Source organism: Gracilinanus agilis, chromosome 2 (genome assembly GCF_016433145.1).
Source record: "Gracilinanus agilis isolate LMUSP501 chromosome 2, AgileGrace, whole genome shotgun sequence".
Taxonomy (NCBI): Eukaryota; Metazoa; Chordata; class Mammalia; order Didelphimorphia; family Didelphidae; genus Gracilinanus; species Gracilinanus agilis.
The window spans coordinates 317,203,639-317,228,229 of record NC_058131.1 but is presented as its reverse complement, the minus strand read 5'-3'; the positions used below and the strand labels follow the sequence as shown (position 1 = coordinate 317,228,229).

At 33.9% G+C, this 24,591-nt stretch overlaps 1 protein-coding gene across 1 annotated transcript in view; it reads right to left on the bottom strand.

Annotated features, from left to right (window-relative positions):
• The window catches only part of MAPKAP1 (MAPK associated protein 1), a 360,172-nt gene that overhangs the window by 316,490 nt on the left and 19,091 nt on the right, over positions 1–24,591 (bottom strand). Inside the window, exons 2-3 of the mRNA XM_044664232.1 lie at positions 7,019–7,345; positions 2,250–2,339 (exon numbers count right to left, since the gene is read on the bottom strand). Of these exons, the coding sequence (XP_044520167.1) occupies positions 2,250–2,339; positions 7,019–7,280 (352 nt within the window). The 5' untranslated portion in view covers positions 7,281–7,345. The remainder of the gene's footprint in view (positions 1–2,249; positions 2,340–7,018; positions 7,346–24,591) is intronic.

Below are 24,591 nucleotides of genomic sequence, written 5' to 3'. Positions count from 1 at the left end.
AATACAGACACCAAAGAAAGTAGCCAGTCTTCTCCAGACCAAACCAGAGAAAGACAAACCTAGTTAACTGTCTAAACCCACTTACTTCCAACATTCCAGAATATTTATCCTCCTGCCACTGTCCCTTGTAGACCTGACATGCTAAAATCCTCTTCCTTATAACAGAGGAGGGGAGGGAAAGAAAATGAATCATGGAACCATGGAAAAATATTCTAAATCAATTAATTAAAAAAAAATTTTTAAATTAAAAAATGCATATGTATTCTTATTGTTTTTTCAATTGCACTGGATTCTTTGTGACTCCATTTGGAGTTTTTTTGGCAAAAATAATGGAGCAGTTTGCCATTTCCTTCTTCAGTTCATTTTGTAGATGAGGAAACTGAGGCAAACAGGTTTAAGTGACTTGTCCATGGTCACACAGCTAGTAAGTGTATGAGGCCACATTTGAACTCATATCTTCCTTACTCTAGATGCAGTGCACTATCCACTGTGCCACCTAGCTAGCACTTTAGAAAATAAACAGGTATTTAAACTAGTTCTGCATTTCAATGAGAAGACTGACTAGAAACCTCATTAGGACATATAAATATTCTAAAATAAAAATATAAATAACACAAAGCTTTGTAAATAGATATCTAATACTATGGGTCATTTAATAGGAGGCAAAGCCAAAGGCATACCATTTCAGGATTTTAAAATAATTTTATTTTAGGTAGAATTTTTTAAGTTTTCCATTACAAATGAGACATTCTGACTGAATAGCTTAGGAAAAGTTCTACAAATGAAATACTAGGATGAGGTAAAGAATAATAGGATTTTTGTCTTAATAGCATCCTCAAGTATGACTGTCATTGAGAAATACACCTTTACCATTCATTTAAACGAAGTATCAAAGTTTAGCTAGTTGACAACTAAATTTTAAAATGTCAGTTGTGAGTGCCAGGGATAGGATTAGGAGTCAAGAAACCTATGTCCTGGTCTCAGCTATGAACTATATTTCTGAGGAAGTGATGTAACCTCTCTATGCCTCAGTTTCTCTCATCCATAAAATTGAAATGATGGAACTACAGAAGGCTCATAGTCCCTTTCAGTTCTAAAATTCACTTGTTTTTAACATTTGATGCTCTTTCCAATATTAATAATTTATAGCCTATGTTCTAAAATGCTCTTAAGTCTGTGCAAGTCTATGCATCTCAGTTTCTTCAAAGCTAATAATACTTGTGCTACCTGCCTCACAGAGTAAGGAAACAATTATAAACCTGAAAGCACTCTAAAATGTAATTACTATATTCTAATGTTTTTCTAGGTCTAACATCCTACAATTCAAATGTTGGCAAGATAAAATATTTAATATTTTAAAAAATATATACATATCTCAAAATGTCAGCATAATTTGATTAAATTTCTTATATTAATACCCTTCTTCTTGCTAAATGGCATGACCATCTCAGAAAAGAGTTCTGAATATACACTAGCATAGTTTTATATAAACATATATCTATACAATATGAAAAGACAACACATTTGATTACATGCTCAAAGACAAAAGTAGTTTGTTTATTATAATCACTGATGAGTGCAGGAAAATAACTAAGGCCTACAACAAAAAAGCTGTCAGAAAACACCATACTAAGCAAAGTATTTCTTGAATATAGAAAGCCAACAGACACAGTACAACAAAGAGCAATGCAACCCAAAGAGAATCTCGGAATTACCTGTTAGCATATAATAGAATTGAGAACATAGAATGCTAGAACTATACGGGTCTTTAGAATCATATGCATAGTGTCAGAACTGGAAGAGGCCTTTTTTAATTCAGGGATTCTTAACTTGGAGTCTATGAACTTTTAAAAAAAGATATTTGCATAGCAATATTTCAATATCACTTATTTCCTTGGTAAGCCTATATATCTATTTTATACACTTAAAAACATTATTTTGAGGATTCCACTGGCTTTGTTAAATTGCTAAAGGGGTCCATAAAACAAGAAATGATCCAGTTGAACCCCTGCCTGAAGCAAAAAAAAAAAAACCCACTCTAGAATATCTCTAACTAGTGATCATCTGAAACAGTCACCACAAAATAAAAATAGGGCTTTAGAGAACAAATAAGGAAAGAGCCCAAACCACCAAATTGCTTATCTATTGATGAACCTTGAAAATACCAACTTTATTTGCTACAATCACATATGAAGAAACATATTACAAGTACAAACAACAAAAACAGCAAATGAACATTCTGTGTTTACCTGAATGAGAAGCATTTCTTTCTTTCCATGGGACATTCTTGCATTTTATCTGGTTTTGTCTCTCTTTTCGAAGTCGCTCTAATCTTTGAGCTTGAAGAGAAATATTATAACTATAAGTTTGTCAAGGAAAGTTTACTATAAACAAAGACATAATTAACTACCTTTATATGAATAAAGATGTTTTATACTGCATATGTAGGGAAAAAAAGTCATAAAATTTTAAAGGTGGTACCCCTGAAAGGCAAATACCAACAAAAACATGAAAATGTTCTTGATTTATAATTGAAATTAGAGGATATAAAACATTAATAGAGATCATAAAGATAGTATTAACATGGAAGAGAATAATAAAATGTGAAAACTTCTGTGATTAATATGACATTTCATTATATAAATCATTAATAACGGTCTTAAAGGAATTTTAATGCACAAATGAACTGAAGTGAATATTACATTACAGAATAAAATTACTGTTATGAATTACTCTACCCGTTTCAAAAATTAAAGATAAATGAACTCAGACTAGACTATTAAAGTTTTAAATATAAAATCCTTTATCTAAAAATCATGAAAATTATAAAATGTCAAAGCTATATAAATTAGCATAGCTTTTCTTCAGTGGGCTGAAACAGTTTATAGGTAGTAAAATAAATGATTTGTATCTTTGTAACATTAGTCAAATCTTAAAAAGAACAATTTCTCTTTACTATATTTTGACTCAATGTCCAAAATGCTAAGAAGATACTTCTGTGATTAAAAGGCAAATCTTTGATAATATTAAGGGAACCTATAGCTTCCACTTTATAAACATTCTAGATTTCCAGTGGGAGAGGCATCTAAAATCTCCAAAAGAAAACATTAGAAAATAATAGCCCAATGAACCAAGTCTTCAAAATCAGGAAGCTATAATTCACAGAAACACCATTTAGGACACAATTGCTAAGTTCTAGCTGCACATTTTATTAACTTCTACTGCTTCTGAATGGACCAAGAAAAAAAGCACTGACTAATATTATCCTTTTTAAAATGCTTCTCTGTTAATAGTACTTGTGACCTCAAACCAAAAGACAAATCTCTTCTTCAACCAATTCTAGAGTAGGCAAAAATAAATCTCTTTTTCAGTAGGGTAGGGAAAAATGACAAAATATTTTCAATTGTTTTAACTATGTGTGGAAAAACACTTTGATTATGCTAATGTATCCAATGAAATTTTATCAAAGAAAATATATTCAGTTGAAATTAATAAGAGCAAAGTGCATGATCAAAAAAATATTGCATTCTCACACTTCAATCTTTTATTCCACCTTACCAGACAACAGGACTCCAACAACTTGCATGAAAATCAGTTTAAACTGAAGAACTTGAAATCAATGGTTCTAAATCATATTAGAACCTTCATACAACTTATTTCATTAAAAATTTCTTCTAATACTGATAAATGCACCTAATTTTTTTCCAGTGTAATAGCAAAATCTCCTTAGCAAATTTCATAGGATGTTAAATTGTTTATATGACATAGGATCATAGGATTTGTATATGGAAAGAACCTAACGGATCATCTAGGTGAATCCCCTCACTTTATATGAGGGATTGACAAAAGTGAAGGAAGTTAAATGAGTTTCCCAAATTTGGTAGAGGTAATATAGGGGAATTAGCATATGAACTCAGGTCTTAAAGTTCTAAACCATTATAGAAAGAATTACCATGGATTAAATATACCCTATCTATGTTATTCTCTACAAGAACTGTTTCTCCATCAGTACTCCTCCATTAAAGTCTTCCTCCACTGAATCATTCTGACATAAGAAAGTCACCCTGGTTTCTTGAAGGTTAAGCAAGAGGAGCCCAAGCTCTGTTAGGTCTTACAACCCCCCCACCCCCACCACCACCACCAAAAATATAAATAGCAAGTCCATTGCACACAGTATCAGTAATGATGATTAACTGTGAAAGACTTAGCTATTCTAATCAAGACAACAATCCAAGATAATTCCAAAGGACCAATAATGAAAAACACTATATACCCCTAGAGAAAGAACTGATGATTTATGAGACCAGTATGAACAATACTTATTTTCTTGGTTTTCTGTGCTTTTTTTTTTTTGCAACATGGCCTATATGGAAAAACGTTTTACATGATTTCACATATATAATTCCTATCATATTGCTTGCCTTCTCAAGAGATAATGGAGGAACAAGGAAGAAAAACATTTGGAACTCAAAAAAATTTTCAATGAAAAAATTTGCATACATAATTGGAAAATATTTAACAAAATAAATTAAAACAAATATATATTTTTTTAATTTAAAAAACAAGTCCAAGAATAAATTAATTTTATCACCTAGGAACTAGTCCTAGCTAAGTACAAAGAAGAATATTAGTGTAATAAAATGGTTTTCTCTTATAAACATTAGCATGAACTAGTAATGAATATGATTTTTTTTATATAAAGGAAATGAATACTTTAAGTTAACCAAACTCAGGTAAAGTTGTCCTCTCCTAGACAAGTTGGGGTTATGGTATGCATGTGTTGGGGGTGGGGGTGAAGGTTTCTGTGTCAGGAGCATATGGAAGAGGAAGAATATGTAGTTTAAAATAATTCTACGAAGGAGCCAAGTCCAACATCCCGAAACGGAGGTAGAACCAAAAACCCACACAAAGTCAACTGAGTGGAGGGAATAAGTATTTTTTTAAAAGGTCAGGAAAGCAACAGTTGCAGGTAGCAAAATGTCACCTTGGTGGGAGGAGAGGGACAAGACAACTCCTAACTAATAAACATCATACTCATCAGTAAAAATAGTAAATTAACTGTTTGACTCACTAATATTCTGTATCATTATTCAGTTCTTTGTAAATGTTAGACCCTTACTAACTCAATGGTATGAGTTTGAGGAGGTGAATGTCTTAAAAGATATTCATAGTGGCAATGACTGTATTTAAGGAGAAGACAGGGAAAAACAATTAGTAGCAAACTTTGAAAAGTACTAAAGAAAAATTATGGAATGGAAAAATCACTGCAATTAGAATCAGTCAAAAGAGATTCCAATCCTCACTCCTAGTTATATGCAGATAAGCAAGTCACTTAACCATCCTACCTATATCCCAATTTCCTCATATAAATGGGAATAATACTACTGGCACTACCTATCTCATATGCTTGCTATGGGGAAAGCTGTTTGTAAGCCTGCAAGCACTATAGAAATATAGTTTATTTTATTTTTTTACATTATTGCAAGGATATACAAAAAAGTATACTACACTGTTCAAATAATACATTTTACCTCCATCAATTAATACCAGATCTATAACAGAGTAAGCACTTAAAAAAACTTGTTTGTTTGACCAACCCTTTGAGCCTCTATGTCCTCCCATTTGAAAATGGGAATAATAACATTTGCACTATCTCATAAAATACTGGAGGAAAGCATTTTGTTAACATACTATATAATGTGAAATATATATATATATAAACTATATAAAATACTATATAATGTGAACTGCCATCATCATCATCATTATGCTTCTCAGACTGCTTAGGTCAGAAAAATTAAATAATAATGCAGAATTAAGTCCTTTGAACTGAATCAGGAAATAATAGTCTGCCCTAAACCAGAATACTTAGTTACTATAGTTGATAGGAAGTCATACTTTCTAATTATTTAAAAGCTTGTAAATCAGAAGTTTTTTGTGAGCAATAACTATTTAATGGTGCATCTCTGCATTCTCATCAATAAGCACAGTACCTAACCCAGGATATTACATGTTTAATAAAAATGTGTTCACCTGGAAAAAAGGGCTATCTTTAGGTACCTTGTACTGCAAGAATACATAACAACCATCCTCGCATGTATTTTCTTGAAGTATTCACCATATCACTTCAGGATGTTTCTTCCCTCTCCATTCCACTCTAAATACTATACATTACAAAATGTTACGTATTCTTTCACTTAACAAGCATTCATTATTTATTAATCATGTACAATGTGCTAGGTACAACTTTTTTTTCAAAGAATTTTTGAGTAAAAGTAGAATATAAGTAAAAGGGTCCTTAGAGATCAGCTAAGCCAATACCTTTATTTATAGATAAATGAACTGAGTCAGTTAGAATGATTTGCATAAGGTCCAAACAGTTGGTACAGTTGCAGAATGAGGATTTATACGAAGGAATTTTGGTTCCAAACCCAATATTCTTTGGTTTGTTTTTTTTGTTTAAACCCTTAACTTCTGTGTATTGTCTCATAGATGGAACATTGGTAAGGGTGGGCAACGGGGGTCAAGTGACCCGCCCAGGGCCACACACAGCTGGGAAGTGTCTGAGGCCAGATCTGAACCTAGGACCTCCCGTCTCTAGGCCTGACTCTCAATCCACTGAGCTACCCAGCTGCCCCCCCAATATTCTTTGAACCAAACTATACTGTCTCCTAATAACAACTTTTTAAAAAGCTTACTAGACAATTATTCAAAACAATATGTGGTGTTTCCCTACATGGCATTATTAGGGAAAAACAGACTGCATTGATTCAAACCACTTTTCTCTGTGAAGCAGTGAAGGATTGTAAAAGAAATGTATGCCTGGAGTTTGACACCCAGTGGGCTGTGGACTCCCAGCATTGCTTACTTCCTATATGAAGTCAAACAAGTTACTCGTTCTCTTTGAGTATTGTTCATCCACATGTAAAATGAGGGGTTAAACTAGAATATCTCTAAGGATCCTTCCAGGTCTAAGCCTTTGAAGCTCAGAAAATCAGGGCTGCATCCCATTATTTACCTGTGTTTGAGCGTCTTCTGATGCCAAAGTCCCAACTTGAGGTAATATCAACAGACTGGGCATAGACATAGCCCTGAGTTTCAACGCTGCTTCCTGGCATTTCTGAGCCATTATTATCTCCAGGCACCAAAGGTGGGTGAAACTTTTCCAGATCCACATCGTGATCAATCAGAACCATCTCACACATCCCCGTGTCATCACTGGTCACATGGGATTGTCGGATATGAGCCAAGATGATCGTTGGGTTGTCCAAGAAGGCCATTCTTTATGGAGGCCAATTTCTTTAAAAGTCTACTTTCTCCTCTTCATATTGTTGAATGGCATCACCTACAAAAAGGATGAAGAATAAAAAATTTTAGAAAGACAAATTAACTTGGAAGTAAACAAAAGGTCTGTTAAGTGTCAAACTTTTCATTATATTATAATGTCCCAATCATACCAATAAAACATATAATACCATTGGTTTTACAAAACACTTTCTCATGACAATTCTAGAAGTTTGGGGATCTTCTTTTTAATCACACCACACTATTTTTTCCCCTGAGTATGATCAATTTATTAGGCTAGCAAGAACCAAGAAATTGGGTCAATGGTCTCTCTCAAAGACTAAAAACTCTGAGTGGGGGCAGCTGGATTGTTCAGTGGATTGAGAGTCAGGCCTAGAGACAGGAGGTCCTAGGTTCAAATCTGGCCTCAGACACTTCCCAGCTGTGTGACCCTGGGCAAGTCGCTTGACCCCCATTGCCTACCCTTACCACTCTTCCACCAACGAGCCAATGTGCAGAAGTTAAAGGTTTAAAAAAAAAACAAAATTCTGAGGGATGGCCAACAAGGTCTTTTAAACCTAACTACACCACACTTTCTCCATGTGCTTGAGATGTAAAGGTAACTTAGGATCACAGTCTGGAAAGAACCCCAAAGGTCCAAACTTTTCATTTTACAAAAGAAGGAACAGAAACTCAGAGAGATTAAATCACAGTCCAAGGTCACAAAGAACAAAAACATACATTTCTACAGTACTTTAGAGGTTTTAAAAGTGCTCTCCTATTAAAAATTTTAAAGTATATGGTGTAAGAATTATTAAATACATTTTATAGTTGATGAAACTGATGTTCACTAAGAGGAAATGAGTTACTCAAAGTTGTACTGCTGTCAGTTTTGATGCAGGGATTCACAGAATCATAGATATAAAAGCAGAAGAGTTTTTTGTTGTAATTCAATCATTTCAGTCAAGTCTAACTCTTCATGAACCCATTTGAGATTTTCTTGGCAAAGACACTGCAGTGGTTTGCCATTTCCTACTCTAATTCATTCTCCAAAGAGGAAACTGAGGCAAATAAGGTTAAGTGACTTATCCAAGGTCACACAACTAGTAAGCATCTGAGGCTACATTTGAAGTCAGGAAGAAGAGACTTCTAGACTCCAGACCCTGCCCTCTATTCTCTGTATCATCTAGATGCCTGGAAGAGACTTTAGGCAACTATCTAATCCAAAACCCTCTTTCTACAGTTGAGGAAACCGGGATCCCGGGAGGTCAAGTGCCATGACTTGCCCAAGGTCACACACAGAGTTAAATACCAAAGCCAGGATTCAAACCCAAGTCTTCTGATTTCAAGTCCAGTGTTTTTTTCTATTATAATTCACTGCCTCTTAAGAATCAGAGTAAACAAAAAAGGAAATCCTTTATAGCAGTGATGGGCAAACTATTCCCCACAGGCCAGATCCAGGCCATAGTTTGCCCATCAGTGTCTTAAGCAATTCCAGAGGTAGTGATTAGGAAATTGCTTTAGGCAGCGATGGGAAAACTATGGTCTGGATCTGGCCCGCGGGCAATAGTTTGCTCATCACTGCTTTACAACATTGAGATTATGGTTCTTTATCCTAGAGAACTAGAATCGGGAGACCTGGTTTGAAATCCCAGTTTTGCTGTTTACTATTTCTTAATCATTTCTCTTCCCAAATTGTTTTTTCCTCTGTAAAATGAATATTTTGGTCTAAATGATTCTGATGTTATCTTTCAGTACTAAATCCTATAATCCTGAGAAATATATTGTACCAGAAAGAAAGGCTGGTTCTTCTGCACTTAATATAATATTGCTAAAAGAAATAGCTCTTCATTTCAGAAATTCAGAGCCTATCACAGAAATACACTCCCAAATTCTCCATTTATGAAAAAAGTCACTATTGAATAAGGAGTTATTTTCTCAAACGAGGTGACTCCTACTTACCTTTTCAACTCAGATATTACCTCCTAAAAGATATCTTTGATAATTCTGACTCCAAATTAGTAGTCCTGATCTTATGAGATTTGGTTTTTTTTCCTTTATACATGTATACATCACTATGCATTATATCAGCATGTCTAATAATGCCCTTTCTAGACAATAAGTATCATGAGAGTGGGATTATATATTATTGCATAGGTTAAATTTTCAATTTAATACAGATGATTCAAATCTATATAACCAGCTCTAATCTTTCTCAAGCTTCAGGCTTGAATCCCCAAATTACTTGTTGAATATCTCCAACTGCATATCCTACAGATATTGCCTCTAAACCTATCATTCTATTCCTCTAAACCTATCATTCTATTCATATCTAATGATCCTTCTTAATCACCCTGATTCTCAACCTCGAATCTTTCTCAACTTCTCTCTCATATTAAATCAGTTGCCAATTCTGGTAAATAAGAGCTATAAAACATCTCTCATGCCTATGCACTTCCCTCCATTCACAAGGCTACCACAAGCAAGCATCTTCTCTTGCCTAAACTACTGCAATAGGCTCCTGAGTGGCCTTTCTGTTTTTACTATTATCTCTCCAATCACAGTTGCCAAAATAATGTCACTGAAAGACAAGTTTGATCACTTCACTCTCTAACTCAAGGAGTTTAGCAGTAGCTCCCTACTACCTCCAGGACTTACAGAGTCAAGATGGTGAAAAACAGGGCAGAACTCAGCCAAACACTCCCAACATTTGCCTCCAAACAACTCTAAAATAATGCTTCAAATATGACAAATAACAGGTGAGAGACATTTTTCCTTCTTAAGATAACTTAAGAGGTTAGTAGAAGAAGACTGTAACACCAGGGTGGGTAGAGGCCCAGAGAACAGTGGGAGCACTAGCAGCACTTATAATCAGTTACAAGGAAGCAAAGGCCCTAGTCACAGTTCCAAAATCAAGAGGAGCACTAACACTTGCAGCTGCAGGAGAGCAAGGGATCTGGTCACAGTTCCTGGGTCAAGAAGAACACTAGTACTTGTGGTTGCAGAGGAGCAGGGGCTCTTCCAGGGTAAAGACCAGAGCAGAGATCAGGAGAGCAGTGACCACACTTGTTCCAAGATAACATCATCTTAGAAGACTAAAAATTGTAGACTCCAGAACTAGCTCTGACAACAGCAACACAAAAAGGTCTAAATCTTAGAACAGTGTCTCCCCTCCCTCAGGTGAGCAGAGCCCAACTTTAACATAAAGTTCAAAATTAAGAAACAGAAAGCCCAACTTTAACATGAAGTTCAAAATTAAGAAACAGAATGGAAAAATTAGCAAACAACAAAAAAAGAACTTGACAATAAAAAGCTACAAAGCTACTGTGATGGTAGAGAAAACCAAGAAGGCAACTCAGCTACATGGAAAGGCTCAAAGAAAGATGCTAACTGAACCCAAAGTCATCAAAAATTCCTGGAAGAGTTAAAGAAAGAGATGAGTGGCAGAGGAAAAATTATGAAAAGATATGAGTGATGCAAGAAAATTAAGAGAATTAACAGCTTGGTTAATTCACACACACACACAAAGAAAGTTAACACTTAAAAACAGAATTGGACTGATGGTAAAAAAGCATAAAAATTCACTAAAGAAAAGAATACCTTTCAAAGCAGAAAAGGCCATTGGGGAATGACTAAACAAGCTGTGGTATTACAGTTGTAATGGAATACTATTGTGCCAGAGGAAAGGACAAAGAGGATGAGTTCAGAAATACCTAGAAAGACTTTTATGAACTGATGCAAAGCAAGTGAGCAGAATCAGGAAAAAAAGTGTATACAGTAAAAGAAATACTGTAAAATGATCAATTGGAAGGACTAAACTATTATAAATAAAACAATATTCCAAGATAATTCCAAGGGATTTCATGTTTTAAAAAAATGCTATCCAAAGCTAAAGAAGGAACTGTTGGAATCTGACTGCAGATCAAAGCATGCCGTCTTTCACTTTATTTCCTTTGTGATTTTTTAAATTATATATGTAATATATGTCTTCAGTCACAATATAGGGAATATGGAAATACTGCATGAAGGTACTATTATAACCTATATGAAACTATTTACATTTTTGGGTCAGGAGGGACAAAGGGAAGGAGCTAATGAATCAAAATGTCAGAAAACAATTGTCAAAAGTCTTTTCTACATGTAATTGAAAAAAATTTTAATAAATGAAGATTTTTTTAAAAGACAATAGACCCAATGGAAAAGGAAGTCTAAAACTTACTAAAGAACTACTTAAAAAGCAGGATTAAATGGGAAAAGGTGCAAAATCTCACTAAAGAAAATAATTCTTTAAAAATTAGAACTGTGCAACTGAAAGCTAATGACTCCATGAGACTTCCCCCCACCAAAATAAAACAAAGTCAAAAGAAAGAAAAATAGAAGAAAATATGAAATATCTCATTGGAAAAATGACTGACCTGGAACACAGATCAAAAGGAAATTATTTAAGACTACCTGAAAGCTGTGACCAAAAAAATAGGCCTAGAGATATTTCAAGAAATTATAAAGGAAAACTGCTGCCCTCTTTCTGTAGAAACAGAGTGCAAAGTAGAAATTGAAAGAATACCATAATAAGTCTCCCCAAAATGAAAACTCCCAGGAATATTATAGCCAAATTGCAGCACTCCCACATTAAAGAGAAAATACTTCAAGCAGCCAGAAAGAAACCACTCAATATCAAGATGCCACAGTCAAGACCACATAAGATTTAGCAATGTCACCTTAAAAGAGTACAAGGCTTAGAATATATTCTGGAAGGGAAAGGAGGTAGGATTAAAACCAAGAATAACCTACTGCAACAAAACTGAGTATAATTCTTCGGGGGGGGGGGGGGAATGAAAGAGGACTTCTAAGCTTTCCTTATGAAAAGATCAAAGTTGAATAGAAAATCTGACATTCAAATAGAAAATTCAAAGAAGAATAAAAAGGCAAATATGAGAGAATAATTATAAGGGACTCAATAAAGATAAACTACTTACATTCCTTTATGGAAAGATGATACATGTTACTCCTAAAAAAACTTTATCATTATTAAGGCAATTAGAAGGTGCCTACATAGGGAGAGAGAATGAATGTAAGTTGAATATGTTTGAATACTCTCCAAAAACAAAAATTCAGGAGTGTAAAAGTCCAAAGCTCTGGGAGAAAAAGGGAAAGGTAGAATGGGAGAAATTTTCTCACATTAAAGATGCACAAAAGGAAGAAGTTTTATAGTGGAGAAGATGCTTGGCTGAGGGGGGAGGACAAGAGAGGGCAGGGCAATGTTTGAATCCCACTTTCATCAGAACTGGTTCAAAAAAAGGAATAATATATGCAGTTGAGTATAGAAATCTATCTTACCCAATAGGAAGAATATATGCAGTTGAGTATAGAAATCTAGCTTACCCAATAGGAGAAGGAAAAGGAAGAAGAAAAGAGATGGGGGGGGGGGAGGGCAGTAAATAAAAAAGAAGGCAAAAGGCAGTGACGAAAAGTAAAAAAGTATGGAATTGGAAAAATTCTATAATGCCTCATCTCACCTCAAAAGGAGTAATAATCATGATCACAAAGACAACAGCAAAAATAGACTTGATTTAAAAAGATAAATAGAAAAACTATAGTTTGCTAAAAGCAATGTATTAATATCAATACTTAACATATATATGCTGAATGGCAGAGCATCTAAATCCTTGGAAAAATAGCTAAAATTATAGGGAGACAAACCCCACAAAACTATAATAGAAGATCTCAATGTATCCCTCGCAGATATGGACAAATTTAACAAAGAAAGAAACTTTTAATTTAAGTTTTACGGGCCTGAATAGAATTTAAAAGAATGTTGAATGATGTAACTATTAATGAATTAAAATAAAAAGAAATATATATATGTACTCATTTTTATTATTTATTTTATTATGCATATTTATTACATCACATACATATTTAAATACATATATTATATTATACATATTCATGTATACATTATTATTTATATATTATACATATATATATTTCTCAGCAATACATGGCATCTTTACAAAAACTGAACACAAATAAGTCCAGAAAAATCTCATAAATAAATGCAGAAAAACAAAAATATTAAACACATCTTTATAGATCACAATATAATAAAAATGTATTCAATAGGGCCACTGAAAAGAGAAAGGAACAGCATAATTGGCTGAGCCTACAAATTAACCACATCTCTGAGGGCTTTAAATAGCTAGGCCTTGGATGAATTTCAGGGTTTGCAAGTTAGAGGTAAGTTGCAAGTTAGAGGTAAGTTAGAGGCAAAGTTAGACTTTGCCATTCAGCATAAATGTTACATGTACTTGTAGTAAAGTGTGCCCCAGATTCATGGGAGGAATGTTTTGTAGCAACTGTTCTTATTATACAATCTTTGTAAATGACCTTTGCTAAGTCTTAAATGTGTTGGTTCAGTGTTAATGAAAAGTGTACCAGTGGGGGCTTTTGAACTATATAATATTAAAAGAATAGAACTACAGAGTTATCCCTAAAATCTAATGCCTCATTTTGGTTCCCAGTGTGCAAGTTTAAGTTAGAAGTAACTCAGGAGTAAACATATAAGTTTGGTAAGCTTTGCTTCTTTCTTCTAAATGTAGAACATAGAAATATACCTAGTTAATTAAGTTTTCTAGTTTAGGGTCCAGTTACCTGAAGTACTGAACAGCTTCAATATGACATTAATACATCATCTGGGATATCACAGATGGTCCTATATTACTTAAATATAAATAAAATATAAGGACCTGAGATTAGAAAGTAAGTTTAAGTGAACCAGTCATGTTAAGTAAATGAAAGAAAAATTTGAAAAAAAACTATAGGACTATGCATTAAATTAACTGGTAATATGTTTCGTAAAACCACAGATTATTATTATTGAAAGGACCAGTAGAGAATATTTAGTCCAACCCCTTCACTGAGACCCAGAGGGATTAAGTGATTTCCTCTAAACTCACAGAGGTAATAAGCAGAATAGTCAGAATATAAACTTAAGTCCTCTGACTGCAGATCCAGTGGGGACAATAATATTTGAACTATTTCACAGTGTAAGGAAACAGCTTTCTAAACATTCAAGTTTTAAAAAAATATGAACTATTACCGTGAAAACATATTTCACAAACTTATCAAATTTCAGTATTGGAAATACCCACAGAGACTTCCTTGGCCAAACCCTTCATTTTATCCCATATCTGACATTTATTATTTATGAGTTCATGAGAAAATTACTGAGCTTCTCTGATTCTCAGTTTCCTTATCTATAAAACGGGAATAATGTTTGTAGTCTTTACCTCATAAAGTTATAAGTACTGTAGAAACTGGTAGCTATTATCATTGTTAATATTTACTAAAGTTTTTGTATGTATTGCCTGTCATAAATGGGTATAAGACAAAAGTACTGGAGTATTTTTCTCATTGTATTAACCTGTAACCCCATAAAAATTTCCTCTGTAATATTCCTAAAAGTTATTCAGCTTCTGTTTGAAGACTTCCATTGATGAGAAACAATAAATATATGGCGACTTGAAAACAATCACAACTAGATCACTTCATTTAATTAATTTAAATAAGTCTAATTCAATAGAAAGTCACAAAGATGATGAAGCAGGTAGGTGGAAGTGGATAGAGTGCCAAGCCTGAAGTCAGGAAGACCTGAGTTCAAATCTTGTTTCAGACACTTTTTAGCTGTGTGATTCTAGGCAAATCACTGAAACCCTGTTTGTTTAGCCCTTGCCCTTCTGATAAGAACTGTTACTAAGACAAAAGTAAGGATTACAAAAAAGAAAGAAAAATAAAGGCAAGAAGATGGACTAGTGAAAGTCACCATGAAGCCTAGAAAGACTTGGGTTCAACTACTGCCTCTGACATGAAAAGCTACATTAACCATGGGCAAATCACTTAAAATTCTCAATGTAACTAAGAGTAAGTTACAGATGAATTGCCCAGCTGAATAGGTAGTTTCCATAATAGGAATTCCCACACTAATGAAAGAATGGATCTAGACCAAAAAACAATAGTCCAGATGCCTCCTTCTGATAACTCTCCATGGTTCAAAGATATTCTACTATAAAGTCAGTTACTAAAACATGTTGTAACTCAATAAACCATTATTGAGCACCTATCCTGGGTCAGATGATCTGAGAATAAGATATAGAAGTTGCCCTCAAGGAATTTATGATCTGATTGGATAAACTAAACCAGATACTCAGAGAACTATAATATAAAACAGAGTATCTCAACTACAAAGGAGAAGCGCTGTATAAGAATCAAGGAAGGCACTGGAAAAGGCAATACCAGAAACAGGTTTCTGAAAAGTTGGTAGGATTTTTCAAGTGGAACAGGATGAAGAGCATTTCAAGCTAACATGGTGGCATGAGGAAACATACAAATGCAAAATAGAACAAAAAGAGTTCAGGTAACAGTAAGGAATACAAAATAACATGGTTACAGGGAACATGGAATCTGGATCAGAAGGACCCTGAAAAGTAATTTAGTCATTTAATATAAGAGGAATCTGAGATCTAAAAAGAATAAGCAGCTCATCTCAAATCCCAAAGGCATTAATCAGAACTTGAAATTGGGTCCAATAATTCCAAATCTTGGACACTTTTCACAGGACTAAACTAATATGAAGGAAAGAAATTTTAAATAAACCAAGAAAGGGCATTTGGTATCAAATTACATATGGTCCTCAAATGCCAGTCTGAGCTGATACTCAAACCTAAAAGCACTACGGCAACACTAAAAGTTTTAAGAAGAGAAAGGATGCAAGGATTATTGGGAAGATTACTTTGTCAGCTATATGCAGGATGAATTGGAAGAGAAAGAAAATTGAAGCAGAGCTACCATTTGTTTCTGAAATTCAAAGGAGCTTAGAGGCCATCAATGTTGATCTTTTCATTTTACAAATGAGGAAACTGAGGCCCAAAGAGGAACTAAAGATCACAAAAGAAATAAGGAACAGAGACCAAGTTTGAACCCAGGTTCTATGACTACAAATTCAGTGTACTTCTACTAAACCTCATTATCTCTCAATATGAAGAATGCTACAATAGAGGGCAGTATAAGTAGATATAGGAAATATACTCTGGAGATAGAACCAAGAGGGCTTATTAGATGCAAAAGTAAAGGGAAATGAAAAAATAAAAAGCAAACCCAAAGTTATAATCATAAAAGATTGAGTGAATGTGAACGTCACTATCATAAATACTGAAATAATTAGGAAGAGAATGTTTAAAGAGTGTCAGACTTATTCTCTCCAAATAATGAAGAAAATATTTACCATAGCTAACTATTCACAACCTATAATTAAACAGCAAAAATGCCCATGTACAGTGGTTATTTCAAAAGACATTCCCATCTGTGTCTACATGCATTTTACCATTTGCTTGATAATACCAAATCACTCCTCACCTGTAATCTGAGAGACCTTGTTTAAATAAGCAACAGCCGGAGGCTCCAAAAGGGCCGCAAACTCCCAATCAAAAATTACTGCTGCCCCATCAATGTGTCATATAAATGTTGGCATGTTAATTGTGTATTTATAAGATTGTTAATGGTTAGTTAATTTACCTCCCACACTATTATTGTACTTGAAATGATTTAATGGCTGCTAAGGGAGTTAACAACATGTAACAGCAGATGTGAGATTTTATTTTATTTTTTTACCTTTTCACACTGTACCCCGACTTCAAGCCATTAACAATCAGTATGATAGCACTGGCTACCGTCTAGAAATCTCAATAGTTAAAACATACACTCACATTTCCTTTATAAATCAAGAAAGGCTGCAAGTTACACAAATGAAACCTTTGTTTTTTTAATACTAAAAAAGTCTTGAATTTACATAAACTGCAAATTCATAGAGCTAAAATTGAACTTAGATCATAGAATGTTAAACATGAAAGAGACTTTGGAATACAAAATACTGAATGACAGGGTCAAACACTCATGTCCTAGCAGTAGAACCAGATTAAACTGTAATTGAAAAATATTTAACAAAATAAGTTAAAACACAATAGGACATGGATAATATTAACATGTGGTTTTTGAAATCAATTTCAGTCCATGGTTTAGTGGCTCCATTTCTATTTGAGTTGACACCAATGCTTTAGAATAATATAAACTATTAGACTCAGAGAGCACCTTAGAACAAAACTTCAGAGTCAGAAGGGACACAGAGATCTAGGTGTCCATCAAGTCTATTCTATCCAACCTATGAGGAATTCCCATGACAACACACCTGACAAGTCATCATGTATCTTTTGCCAAGTCATCATGCAGGCTTTTCCTGAAGACCTCACATGATGTAAGAAACCACCTAGCTACTTCTCCAAAAGAGACTGAATCCAATTGTGGAAAGTTCCAAATGCAAAGAAGTTTTATTTCCTCTCTACAACTTTTTATTCATTACTCCAAATTCTGCCGTCTGATGCTAAGAAGAATAAGCTTAATCTCTCTTCTACAAGACAGCCTTTCACATACTTGAAGACAATTATCATGTTGTCCACCCACCACCCCAACCTATCTTTTCTTCAAATGTTAAAAATCCCTATTTTCTTTAGTCAAACCTCATGTAGCATGAACTTGTAGGTTTTTCACTCTGCCTGTATTCTTCTAGTACTATGTAGTTTATCAGTGTCCTTCAGAATGAAATGCAGTGTTCAGAACTAAACAAGATACTCTAAATGTGAGTATTGTCAACAGAGTAAAGTTGGGATTCTCTCATCCATATCCCTGGATATTATATTTCTTTCAATACAATCTAAGATTACATTAGCTTCTATAGTGGCCATATCATACGACTGACATGTACTGAATCTATAGTACAAAAAAACTATTCTGACTTTTTCAAATGAACAGATATCTACTGATGCCTCCTCCATCTTTCATTTGGGAAGTTAACTTTTTTTAACCCAAATAAATAAGACTTTATTTTTATCCCTATTAAATTTCATCTTCCAAGATTAGGCCCAATGTTCTAGCCTGTCGAGACTGATTTGAATCCTAACTCAGTATGTTAATTAACTATCACACAGGTTTGGATCATTTAAAATTTTGATAAGCTTGCCTTGTATACATTTATTCATGTCATTTAAAAAAAAACTTTAAAGATCACAGTTAATTAAAGATGGTCTGAGCTATTTTATTAGAGATTTCTAAGGCATCGTCAAATCATTAATCACTATTTTGGGGGAAACTGACCAATCAGTACCAACTCTACCCATCTATAGCTTATATCACTCCATTTTTTTCCATATGAATGAATGAAAGGCATATAAATGGACATTTTCTTAATAACAAGCAGTATATTTAAAATTATGAAATGACAATACTCAAAATGGAGAAATACTAGAAGTCTATCCAATAAGGCCAAGAATAAGGCAAGGATTTCCCATTGTCCTTGCTGTTAGGTGATAAGTTATAGAAATGATAGCAATAAAGCAAGAAAAAATAAAGGAATGTGCATACCTCAAGAAGCAAAATAATCTCTATTCATAAAAATTTAGATTTACTTCAAGAATTTTAAAAATTCAATAATATTAATCAAAATAACTAGTAATTTCAGCAAAGTAAAAGAATATAAAATAAAACCTCAAAAATCATCAGTTTTCTAGTATATCGCTAAGAAAACTCAGAAGACAAAAAGAAATTTTATCATGAATAAAAACAAAATAAATGGAAAATCAAGCCTATCAATTTATACTGAAAGCTTTCTTTCATATTGAATAAAACTACAAACCCATCTTTACAGAAGTAAAAGACATAACTGGAGAGATATTCATAGATGGTGAATAAAAATGAGGTTACAACCTAAATTAACTTACTGATTTTGTTATTTACCCCCCAAAGTGATACATTATAAAATTAGACAAAATAACAGCATTCACCAGTCAGTCACAAATATCAAGAGAAATAATAATAATAGGAATAAAAGAGGCCCCAACCTTACTAGACCTCAAACCATACTATGAAGTAGAAATAATCAAAACTATTTGGTACTTTTAAGTACTTAAAAGGGACTGTGACCTCATTGATTCAGGAGTTCCCCTGAACAATAAAGAGAGCAACTTATCCATGCCTATGGGGCTGTAGTTCTTGTCCTCCCAAAAGTTTGTTATAGTGGACCCATCCAATGTGCATCATACCTTCACTTTTACCAACATCTTGAGGATATCAGTGGGACACGCTGGTCATACACCTGTCATTCCTCATTCTTATCTTCTCTAACATACAATTCGTGGATAACATTTTTTACTTCTGTTCTTTGGAGTTCCTCATTGGTTCTGGATTATAGCCTGTCCATACTCCTTTACACTACTCTCTGTATGATGCTCATCTTTAATTCTCTGGAAGCAATGGTTTTCCAGTTCTTGCTGCCATATGGTAATATGGCAAAAACATATCAAAAATATAGGTCTTTGATGGTATGGGAAGTTTATGAATCTGTAAAATGTTCTGCAATTTTCCAAAAGTACACTATTCTCCTTTTCAACTGTGGGCCCAGTTCACAGTCAATTTAGTACAGTCTGTCCCAGATACACCTTCTGTTGGATAAATCCTATATTTAGTACTATCTGTCCCAGATACTCATACCATTGGACAAGTCTTATAGAACGAGGTCTTAACCTTCTTATCATGAACCCCTTCTCAGAATGTCTTTTTCCTTATAAAATACAAATTATTAAAAAGGAAAACAATTAAAAATTAAAAGATTAACAAAAAGGAAAACAAAAGGAAATATAGTTATTAACAATTTTTTTAACAAATGTCTGCTCTATAGGGTGTACATCCGGGTATATGTTGAAATCTGGGCAATCCAGTTGGTCTTTCCTGTGTGGAGAGGCCAAACTCCTTTAAGTGATTGCATGTCTCTTTTAGAAAGCTCTGCAATACCCTGGAGATGATATAATTATCACATCATTTGCAAACAGTAGTTTTTGGAGGAACACACCATCCAAAAGGAATCTCTTCTCACCTTTACTGTGCTGGACCTTATTCAGCACAATGATTAATACTAATAATAAATACACATTTCCATGTTTTATGCTTCAACTGATACTTATTATCAGAGGGTTGCTAAATAACATTATATCTGCTATTATGTCTTTCAAGGATTTTTAAATAACTTTGTTATATGGAATGGGAGAAATCTTGTTGTAAAAGATTTCATAAGTCAACAACTTGATATTACAGGTTGAACATTTTTTGTAATCACCAAAAAATAAGTCCAATGGAATCTTATATTATGAACATCTTTCAGTTTATTGTGAAATGGTAATGCTCCATTATTGATTATCATTTGTAAATTCTGTATATCTGATGAATGTCTTCACTATAGTACCCTCAATTTATATGTAGCTGGCTTTCATAAAAATTTTGCATAGAAAGGAAAACAATCTTATAGAAAAGTAGCTGTTGATATTTTCTTGGTTACCATTTTTCAGAATCAATAAAATCAAAAGTTTTTTCTATACTTCTTTCTCTCCTTTGACTCCCTTATAAGTCAGTCCTTTAATGTCCTCACAACTGTATTCCTTCTAACATGAATCTTCTCTTGATCCCAGATGGGAAAAGTTGTTGGACTGAATTAAATACTTGACAAATTGTGCCAAGCATATGACTCAATCCAGCACCTTTTCCTATCTTTGTTCTCTTTTAGTGTCGTTTCTACCTCTGTGAGTACATCAGTAACTATGACATGAGGTATCCATTATCTTAGGTGAAGAAAATATGGTAGTGTTAAAATTTTTGTAAAATTTTTCCCTTTCTCTTCTATTTGCAGCCCTGTTTCCATTTTCTTCCTTGAACTGTCCATGGGAAGATCTTGCTTCATTGGATAATCTGCCAGGCTTTCTTAAGACTGCTTTTGCCCTCCACTCTTTCTCTTTGCTTTAAATGACAATATTGCTCATAAAAATTTACAGATGAGTTTCTCCTAACCAATTGTTTCTTTTGGTAACCATCTGTCTCCAATTACCAAATCAAATGTTTGCTGACTAAGGCACTTTCTGGATTCTTTTGCTCTCCTTGTTGTATAAAATAATTTATAATTACTTAAGTACTGGATGAAACTACATGTTACTGTCCATGTGATTTCTGTTGTCCATTTCCCCTTTTCTTTTTCCTTCGCTTATTAAATAATTTTTTCATTGATGTTTTTTCTGCTTGTTTCTTATAAATTCTGAACCTAGTTCTGACAAGTCAGTGGTTTGACTATGCACAGGCAACCGACTCAAGGATATCTCATGCGTATAAGTAGTCTTTGTCTATCTATTAAAACAAAGTCAATTTTGTGATGTTGTTTGGTGCTTGCTCTTGTCAGTACCTACCAATTCTTTGTTTTTTTTAAGAATGTGTTCATTGTTTCAAAGTAGGAGACTTCTATATAAACTAGTTTTAGGCCTCTGATTTCTTTCTCCTGAAGCATGCTTTTCCACATACTTCTCCCCATCCTCACCATTTCCCACCTTTCCAATTACATCATCAAATGTCAAAATGAATGTTAATTTATCTAGAGCAGTGGTTCCCAAACTTTTTTGGCCTATCGCCCCCTTTCCAGAAAAAAATATTTCTTAGCACCCCCTGGAAATTATGAAACTATTTATTGAACTCAGAATAGAATGTAATACAAAAAAAGGGTGGCCATCACCTTCCCCCCGGATCGCTGCAGCACCCACCAGGAGGTGGTAGTGCCCACTTTGGGAATTACTGATCTAGAGGGTCTTATCAAGTTCTTCAATAAATTTCTCTACCAATTCATCCTCAGCAACTGATGCTGCTAAATAAATTGCTGCTGGTTTTGTGGTAAACTTTTTGTAAATACTTATTAGCACTGATATATAGAGACCAAGTGCCCCATAAAATATAACTTATAGTCTTGGATCACATGATAAAACTCATTCCTCCAGCTTTTCTCTTTACTCCAAGGAATACCTATGGGCCATTTAGCCACAATTTTCTTCTTTTTTTCTGGCTTCATTTATAGATAGAATATTAAGACTGATATGATTCAGCTCCTCCAACAATATATCCACTTGTTCATCAACAAGTATTTCACATTTAATTTATTTAATTCTTGGCACGCTCTACCCTCCCATAACCATAAAATGTAATTTCGTGAGAGCCGTACAGTGCTCACAGTGCATGCTCCTGTAACAGCACCTGGAAAAAAATTGACTTTATGGCTCCTGCAGAAAGAGCCATATCTGGCCCTCAAAAGAGCCAGATATGGCTCGAGAGCCATACATTGCCGATCCCTGAGGTAAGGACTCCCTACTAGATAAAAACGACTAACTAGAAAGCAAATGAAAGCTCAAGTTTTCATGTGTAATACTTGCCAGATATATTTTCCTAATCTAGTATTTTTTTAAATTTTAATTATATTTTGTTAAAAAAGTCACAAAGGATATGGACACAACTTTTGAGGTAGGAATATCAATTATTTAAACACTTGAAAAATTAAAAACCTCACTAATAAATGAAGAGAACCAATTTTATAGATACCATCTCACATCCATCAAATTGGGGAAAACAAAGGAAAAGCAACAAAATGCAATGCTGAGGGAATTACTGAAAAACAAGTACATTGATTCAATGTTGATAGAATTGCAAATTTGCGTGGTATTATGTCATAAAAGTTACAAAAATAACCATTTTACAGAACATACCTTGTAAGTATTATGAAAGAAAGACCCTCAGTTCAAAGATTTTCATAGTAACATTAAATATAATTGAAAAAATCTATTAACAATCTAACCACAAAAGAATGGATAACCTGCAGTACAAGAATGTAACAGATTATATAGCACAATTAAGATAAGTATGAGGGGGAAAGACTTCAAGAAAGATCCCAAAATACTGCAAAGAAGTAAAACTAAAAGAACAGAATACACAAAAATGAAAATGAATTCATAAAAGTAACTAAACAATTACTATACTTTATGCACTGAAACCAATTTAAGCATAAAGTCATTAGGGGCAGCTGGGTGGCTCAGAGGTTTGAAAACTAGACCTAGAGACTGGAAGTCCTAGGTTCAAATCTGACCTCAGATACTTCTCAGCTGTGTGATCCTGGGCAAGTCACTTAACTCCCCATTGCCTAGCCCTTACCACTCTGACTTAGAATCAAGACAGAAGGTAAGAATTTTTAAAAAAAATAAATATAAAGCCAGTGAGCTACTTTAGTTGACACTGATGTTTCTTAAGTTTTGACAAAACACTTAAAAAAATAAACTTTTTTCCTGTATTTTTTCTCTTTCAAATGCTTTGTTCAAATCTATATAAACTATATAGCAGTCCTCTGATCTATCAACTTAGAACACTATCAAAAAAGGAAACGAAGCTAATCTGGCCTGAACTGTTCCTACTGACATCATACTGGCTTTTTCTAAATGATTCCTCTGTAGATATTCATTAATCAGCTCTTTAATAACATAGGCTACATTTTGTCAGGAACTAAAGGCAGGGTCACTGGCCTCTAGAGACTCCATTATCTTCTTTTTTAAAATCAGGACATTTGCCTTTTTCCAAACTTGTGGCATCACTCTGATCCTTACAATCTATCAATAATCATTTATTAAACACCTATTACATGCCAGGCACTGTGCTAATTGGCTGGGAATACAAAAAGAGGTTAGCCACAAAAAGGAAGAGAGATATAAATTGAAAGCTAGCAAGGGAGGCAGATCAAGTAAGGATTTTTTGAGTCGAGGGAAAAAAAAGAATTGAGGAGACATGGGCATGATGGTAAACAATAAGACAGTACCAGTAGAAATAGAGAGACTGAATATTAATGACAGTAGGGATGACAGAGGGATAATCTGCTGCAGAAGATGGGATAGAATGGAATCATTTATACATGTAAACATAGTGGTAGAAGGCATGAAGAAGAGCATGAATAAAGAAAATGTGATGGTAAAGTACAGAACATGTAAAAGAAATGTGTGCTTCACTGACAGTCTTTGAGAATCTAGAATTCAGCTTCATAACATAGTTAGGATATTTTGTGGAATAATCGGATAGTCACCTACCATATCCTCTCAGTTACTTCTGAGTTTTGCACTATTTACAGAAATCATAGATTACAGAGTACCTATAGTCCATTCCAATAACAAAGAAGGAATTTTTTTTTCTACATTTTTACCACATCCCTGATTAGGAATCTTTTAACCTCTGAAAATCTCTACCAAAAGGGAAATCAACAGCCCCAAAATGAGTCAAAACTCATTGTTAGGATTTCCTAACTTAAATATAGATTTCTGCAACTTATGGTGTTGCTTCTAGTTCTGTCCTAAGGCCAAGGAAAGA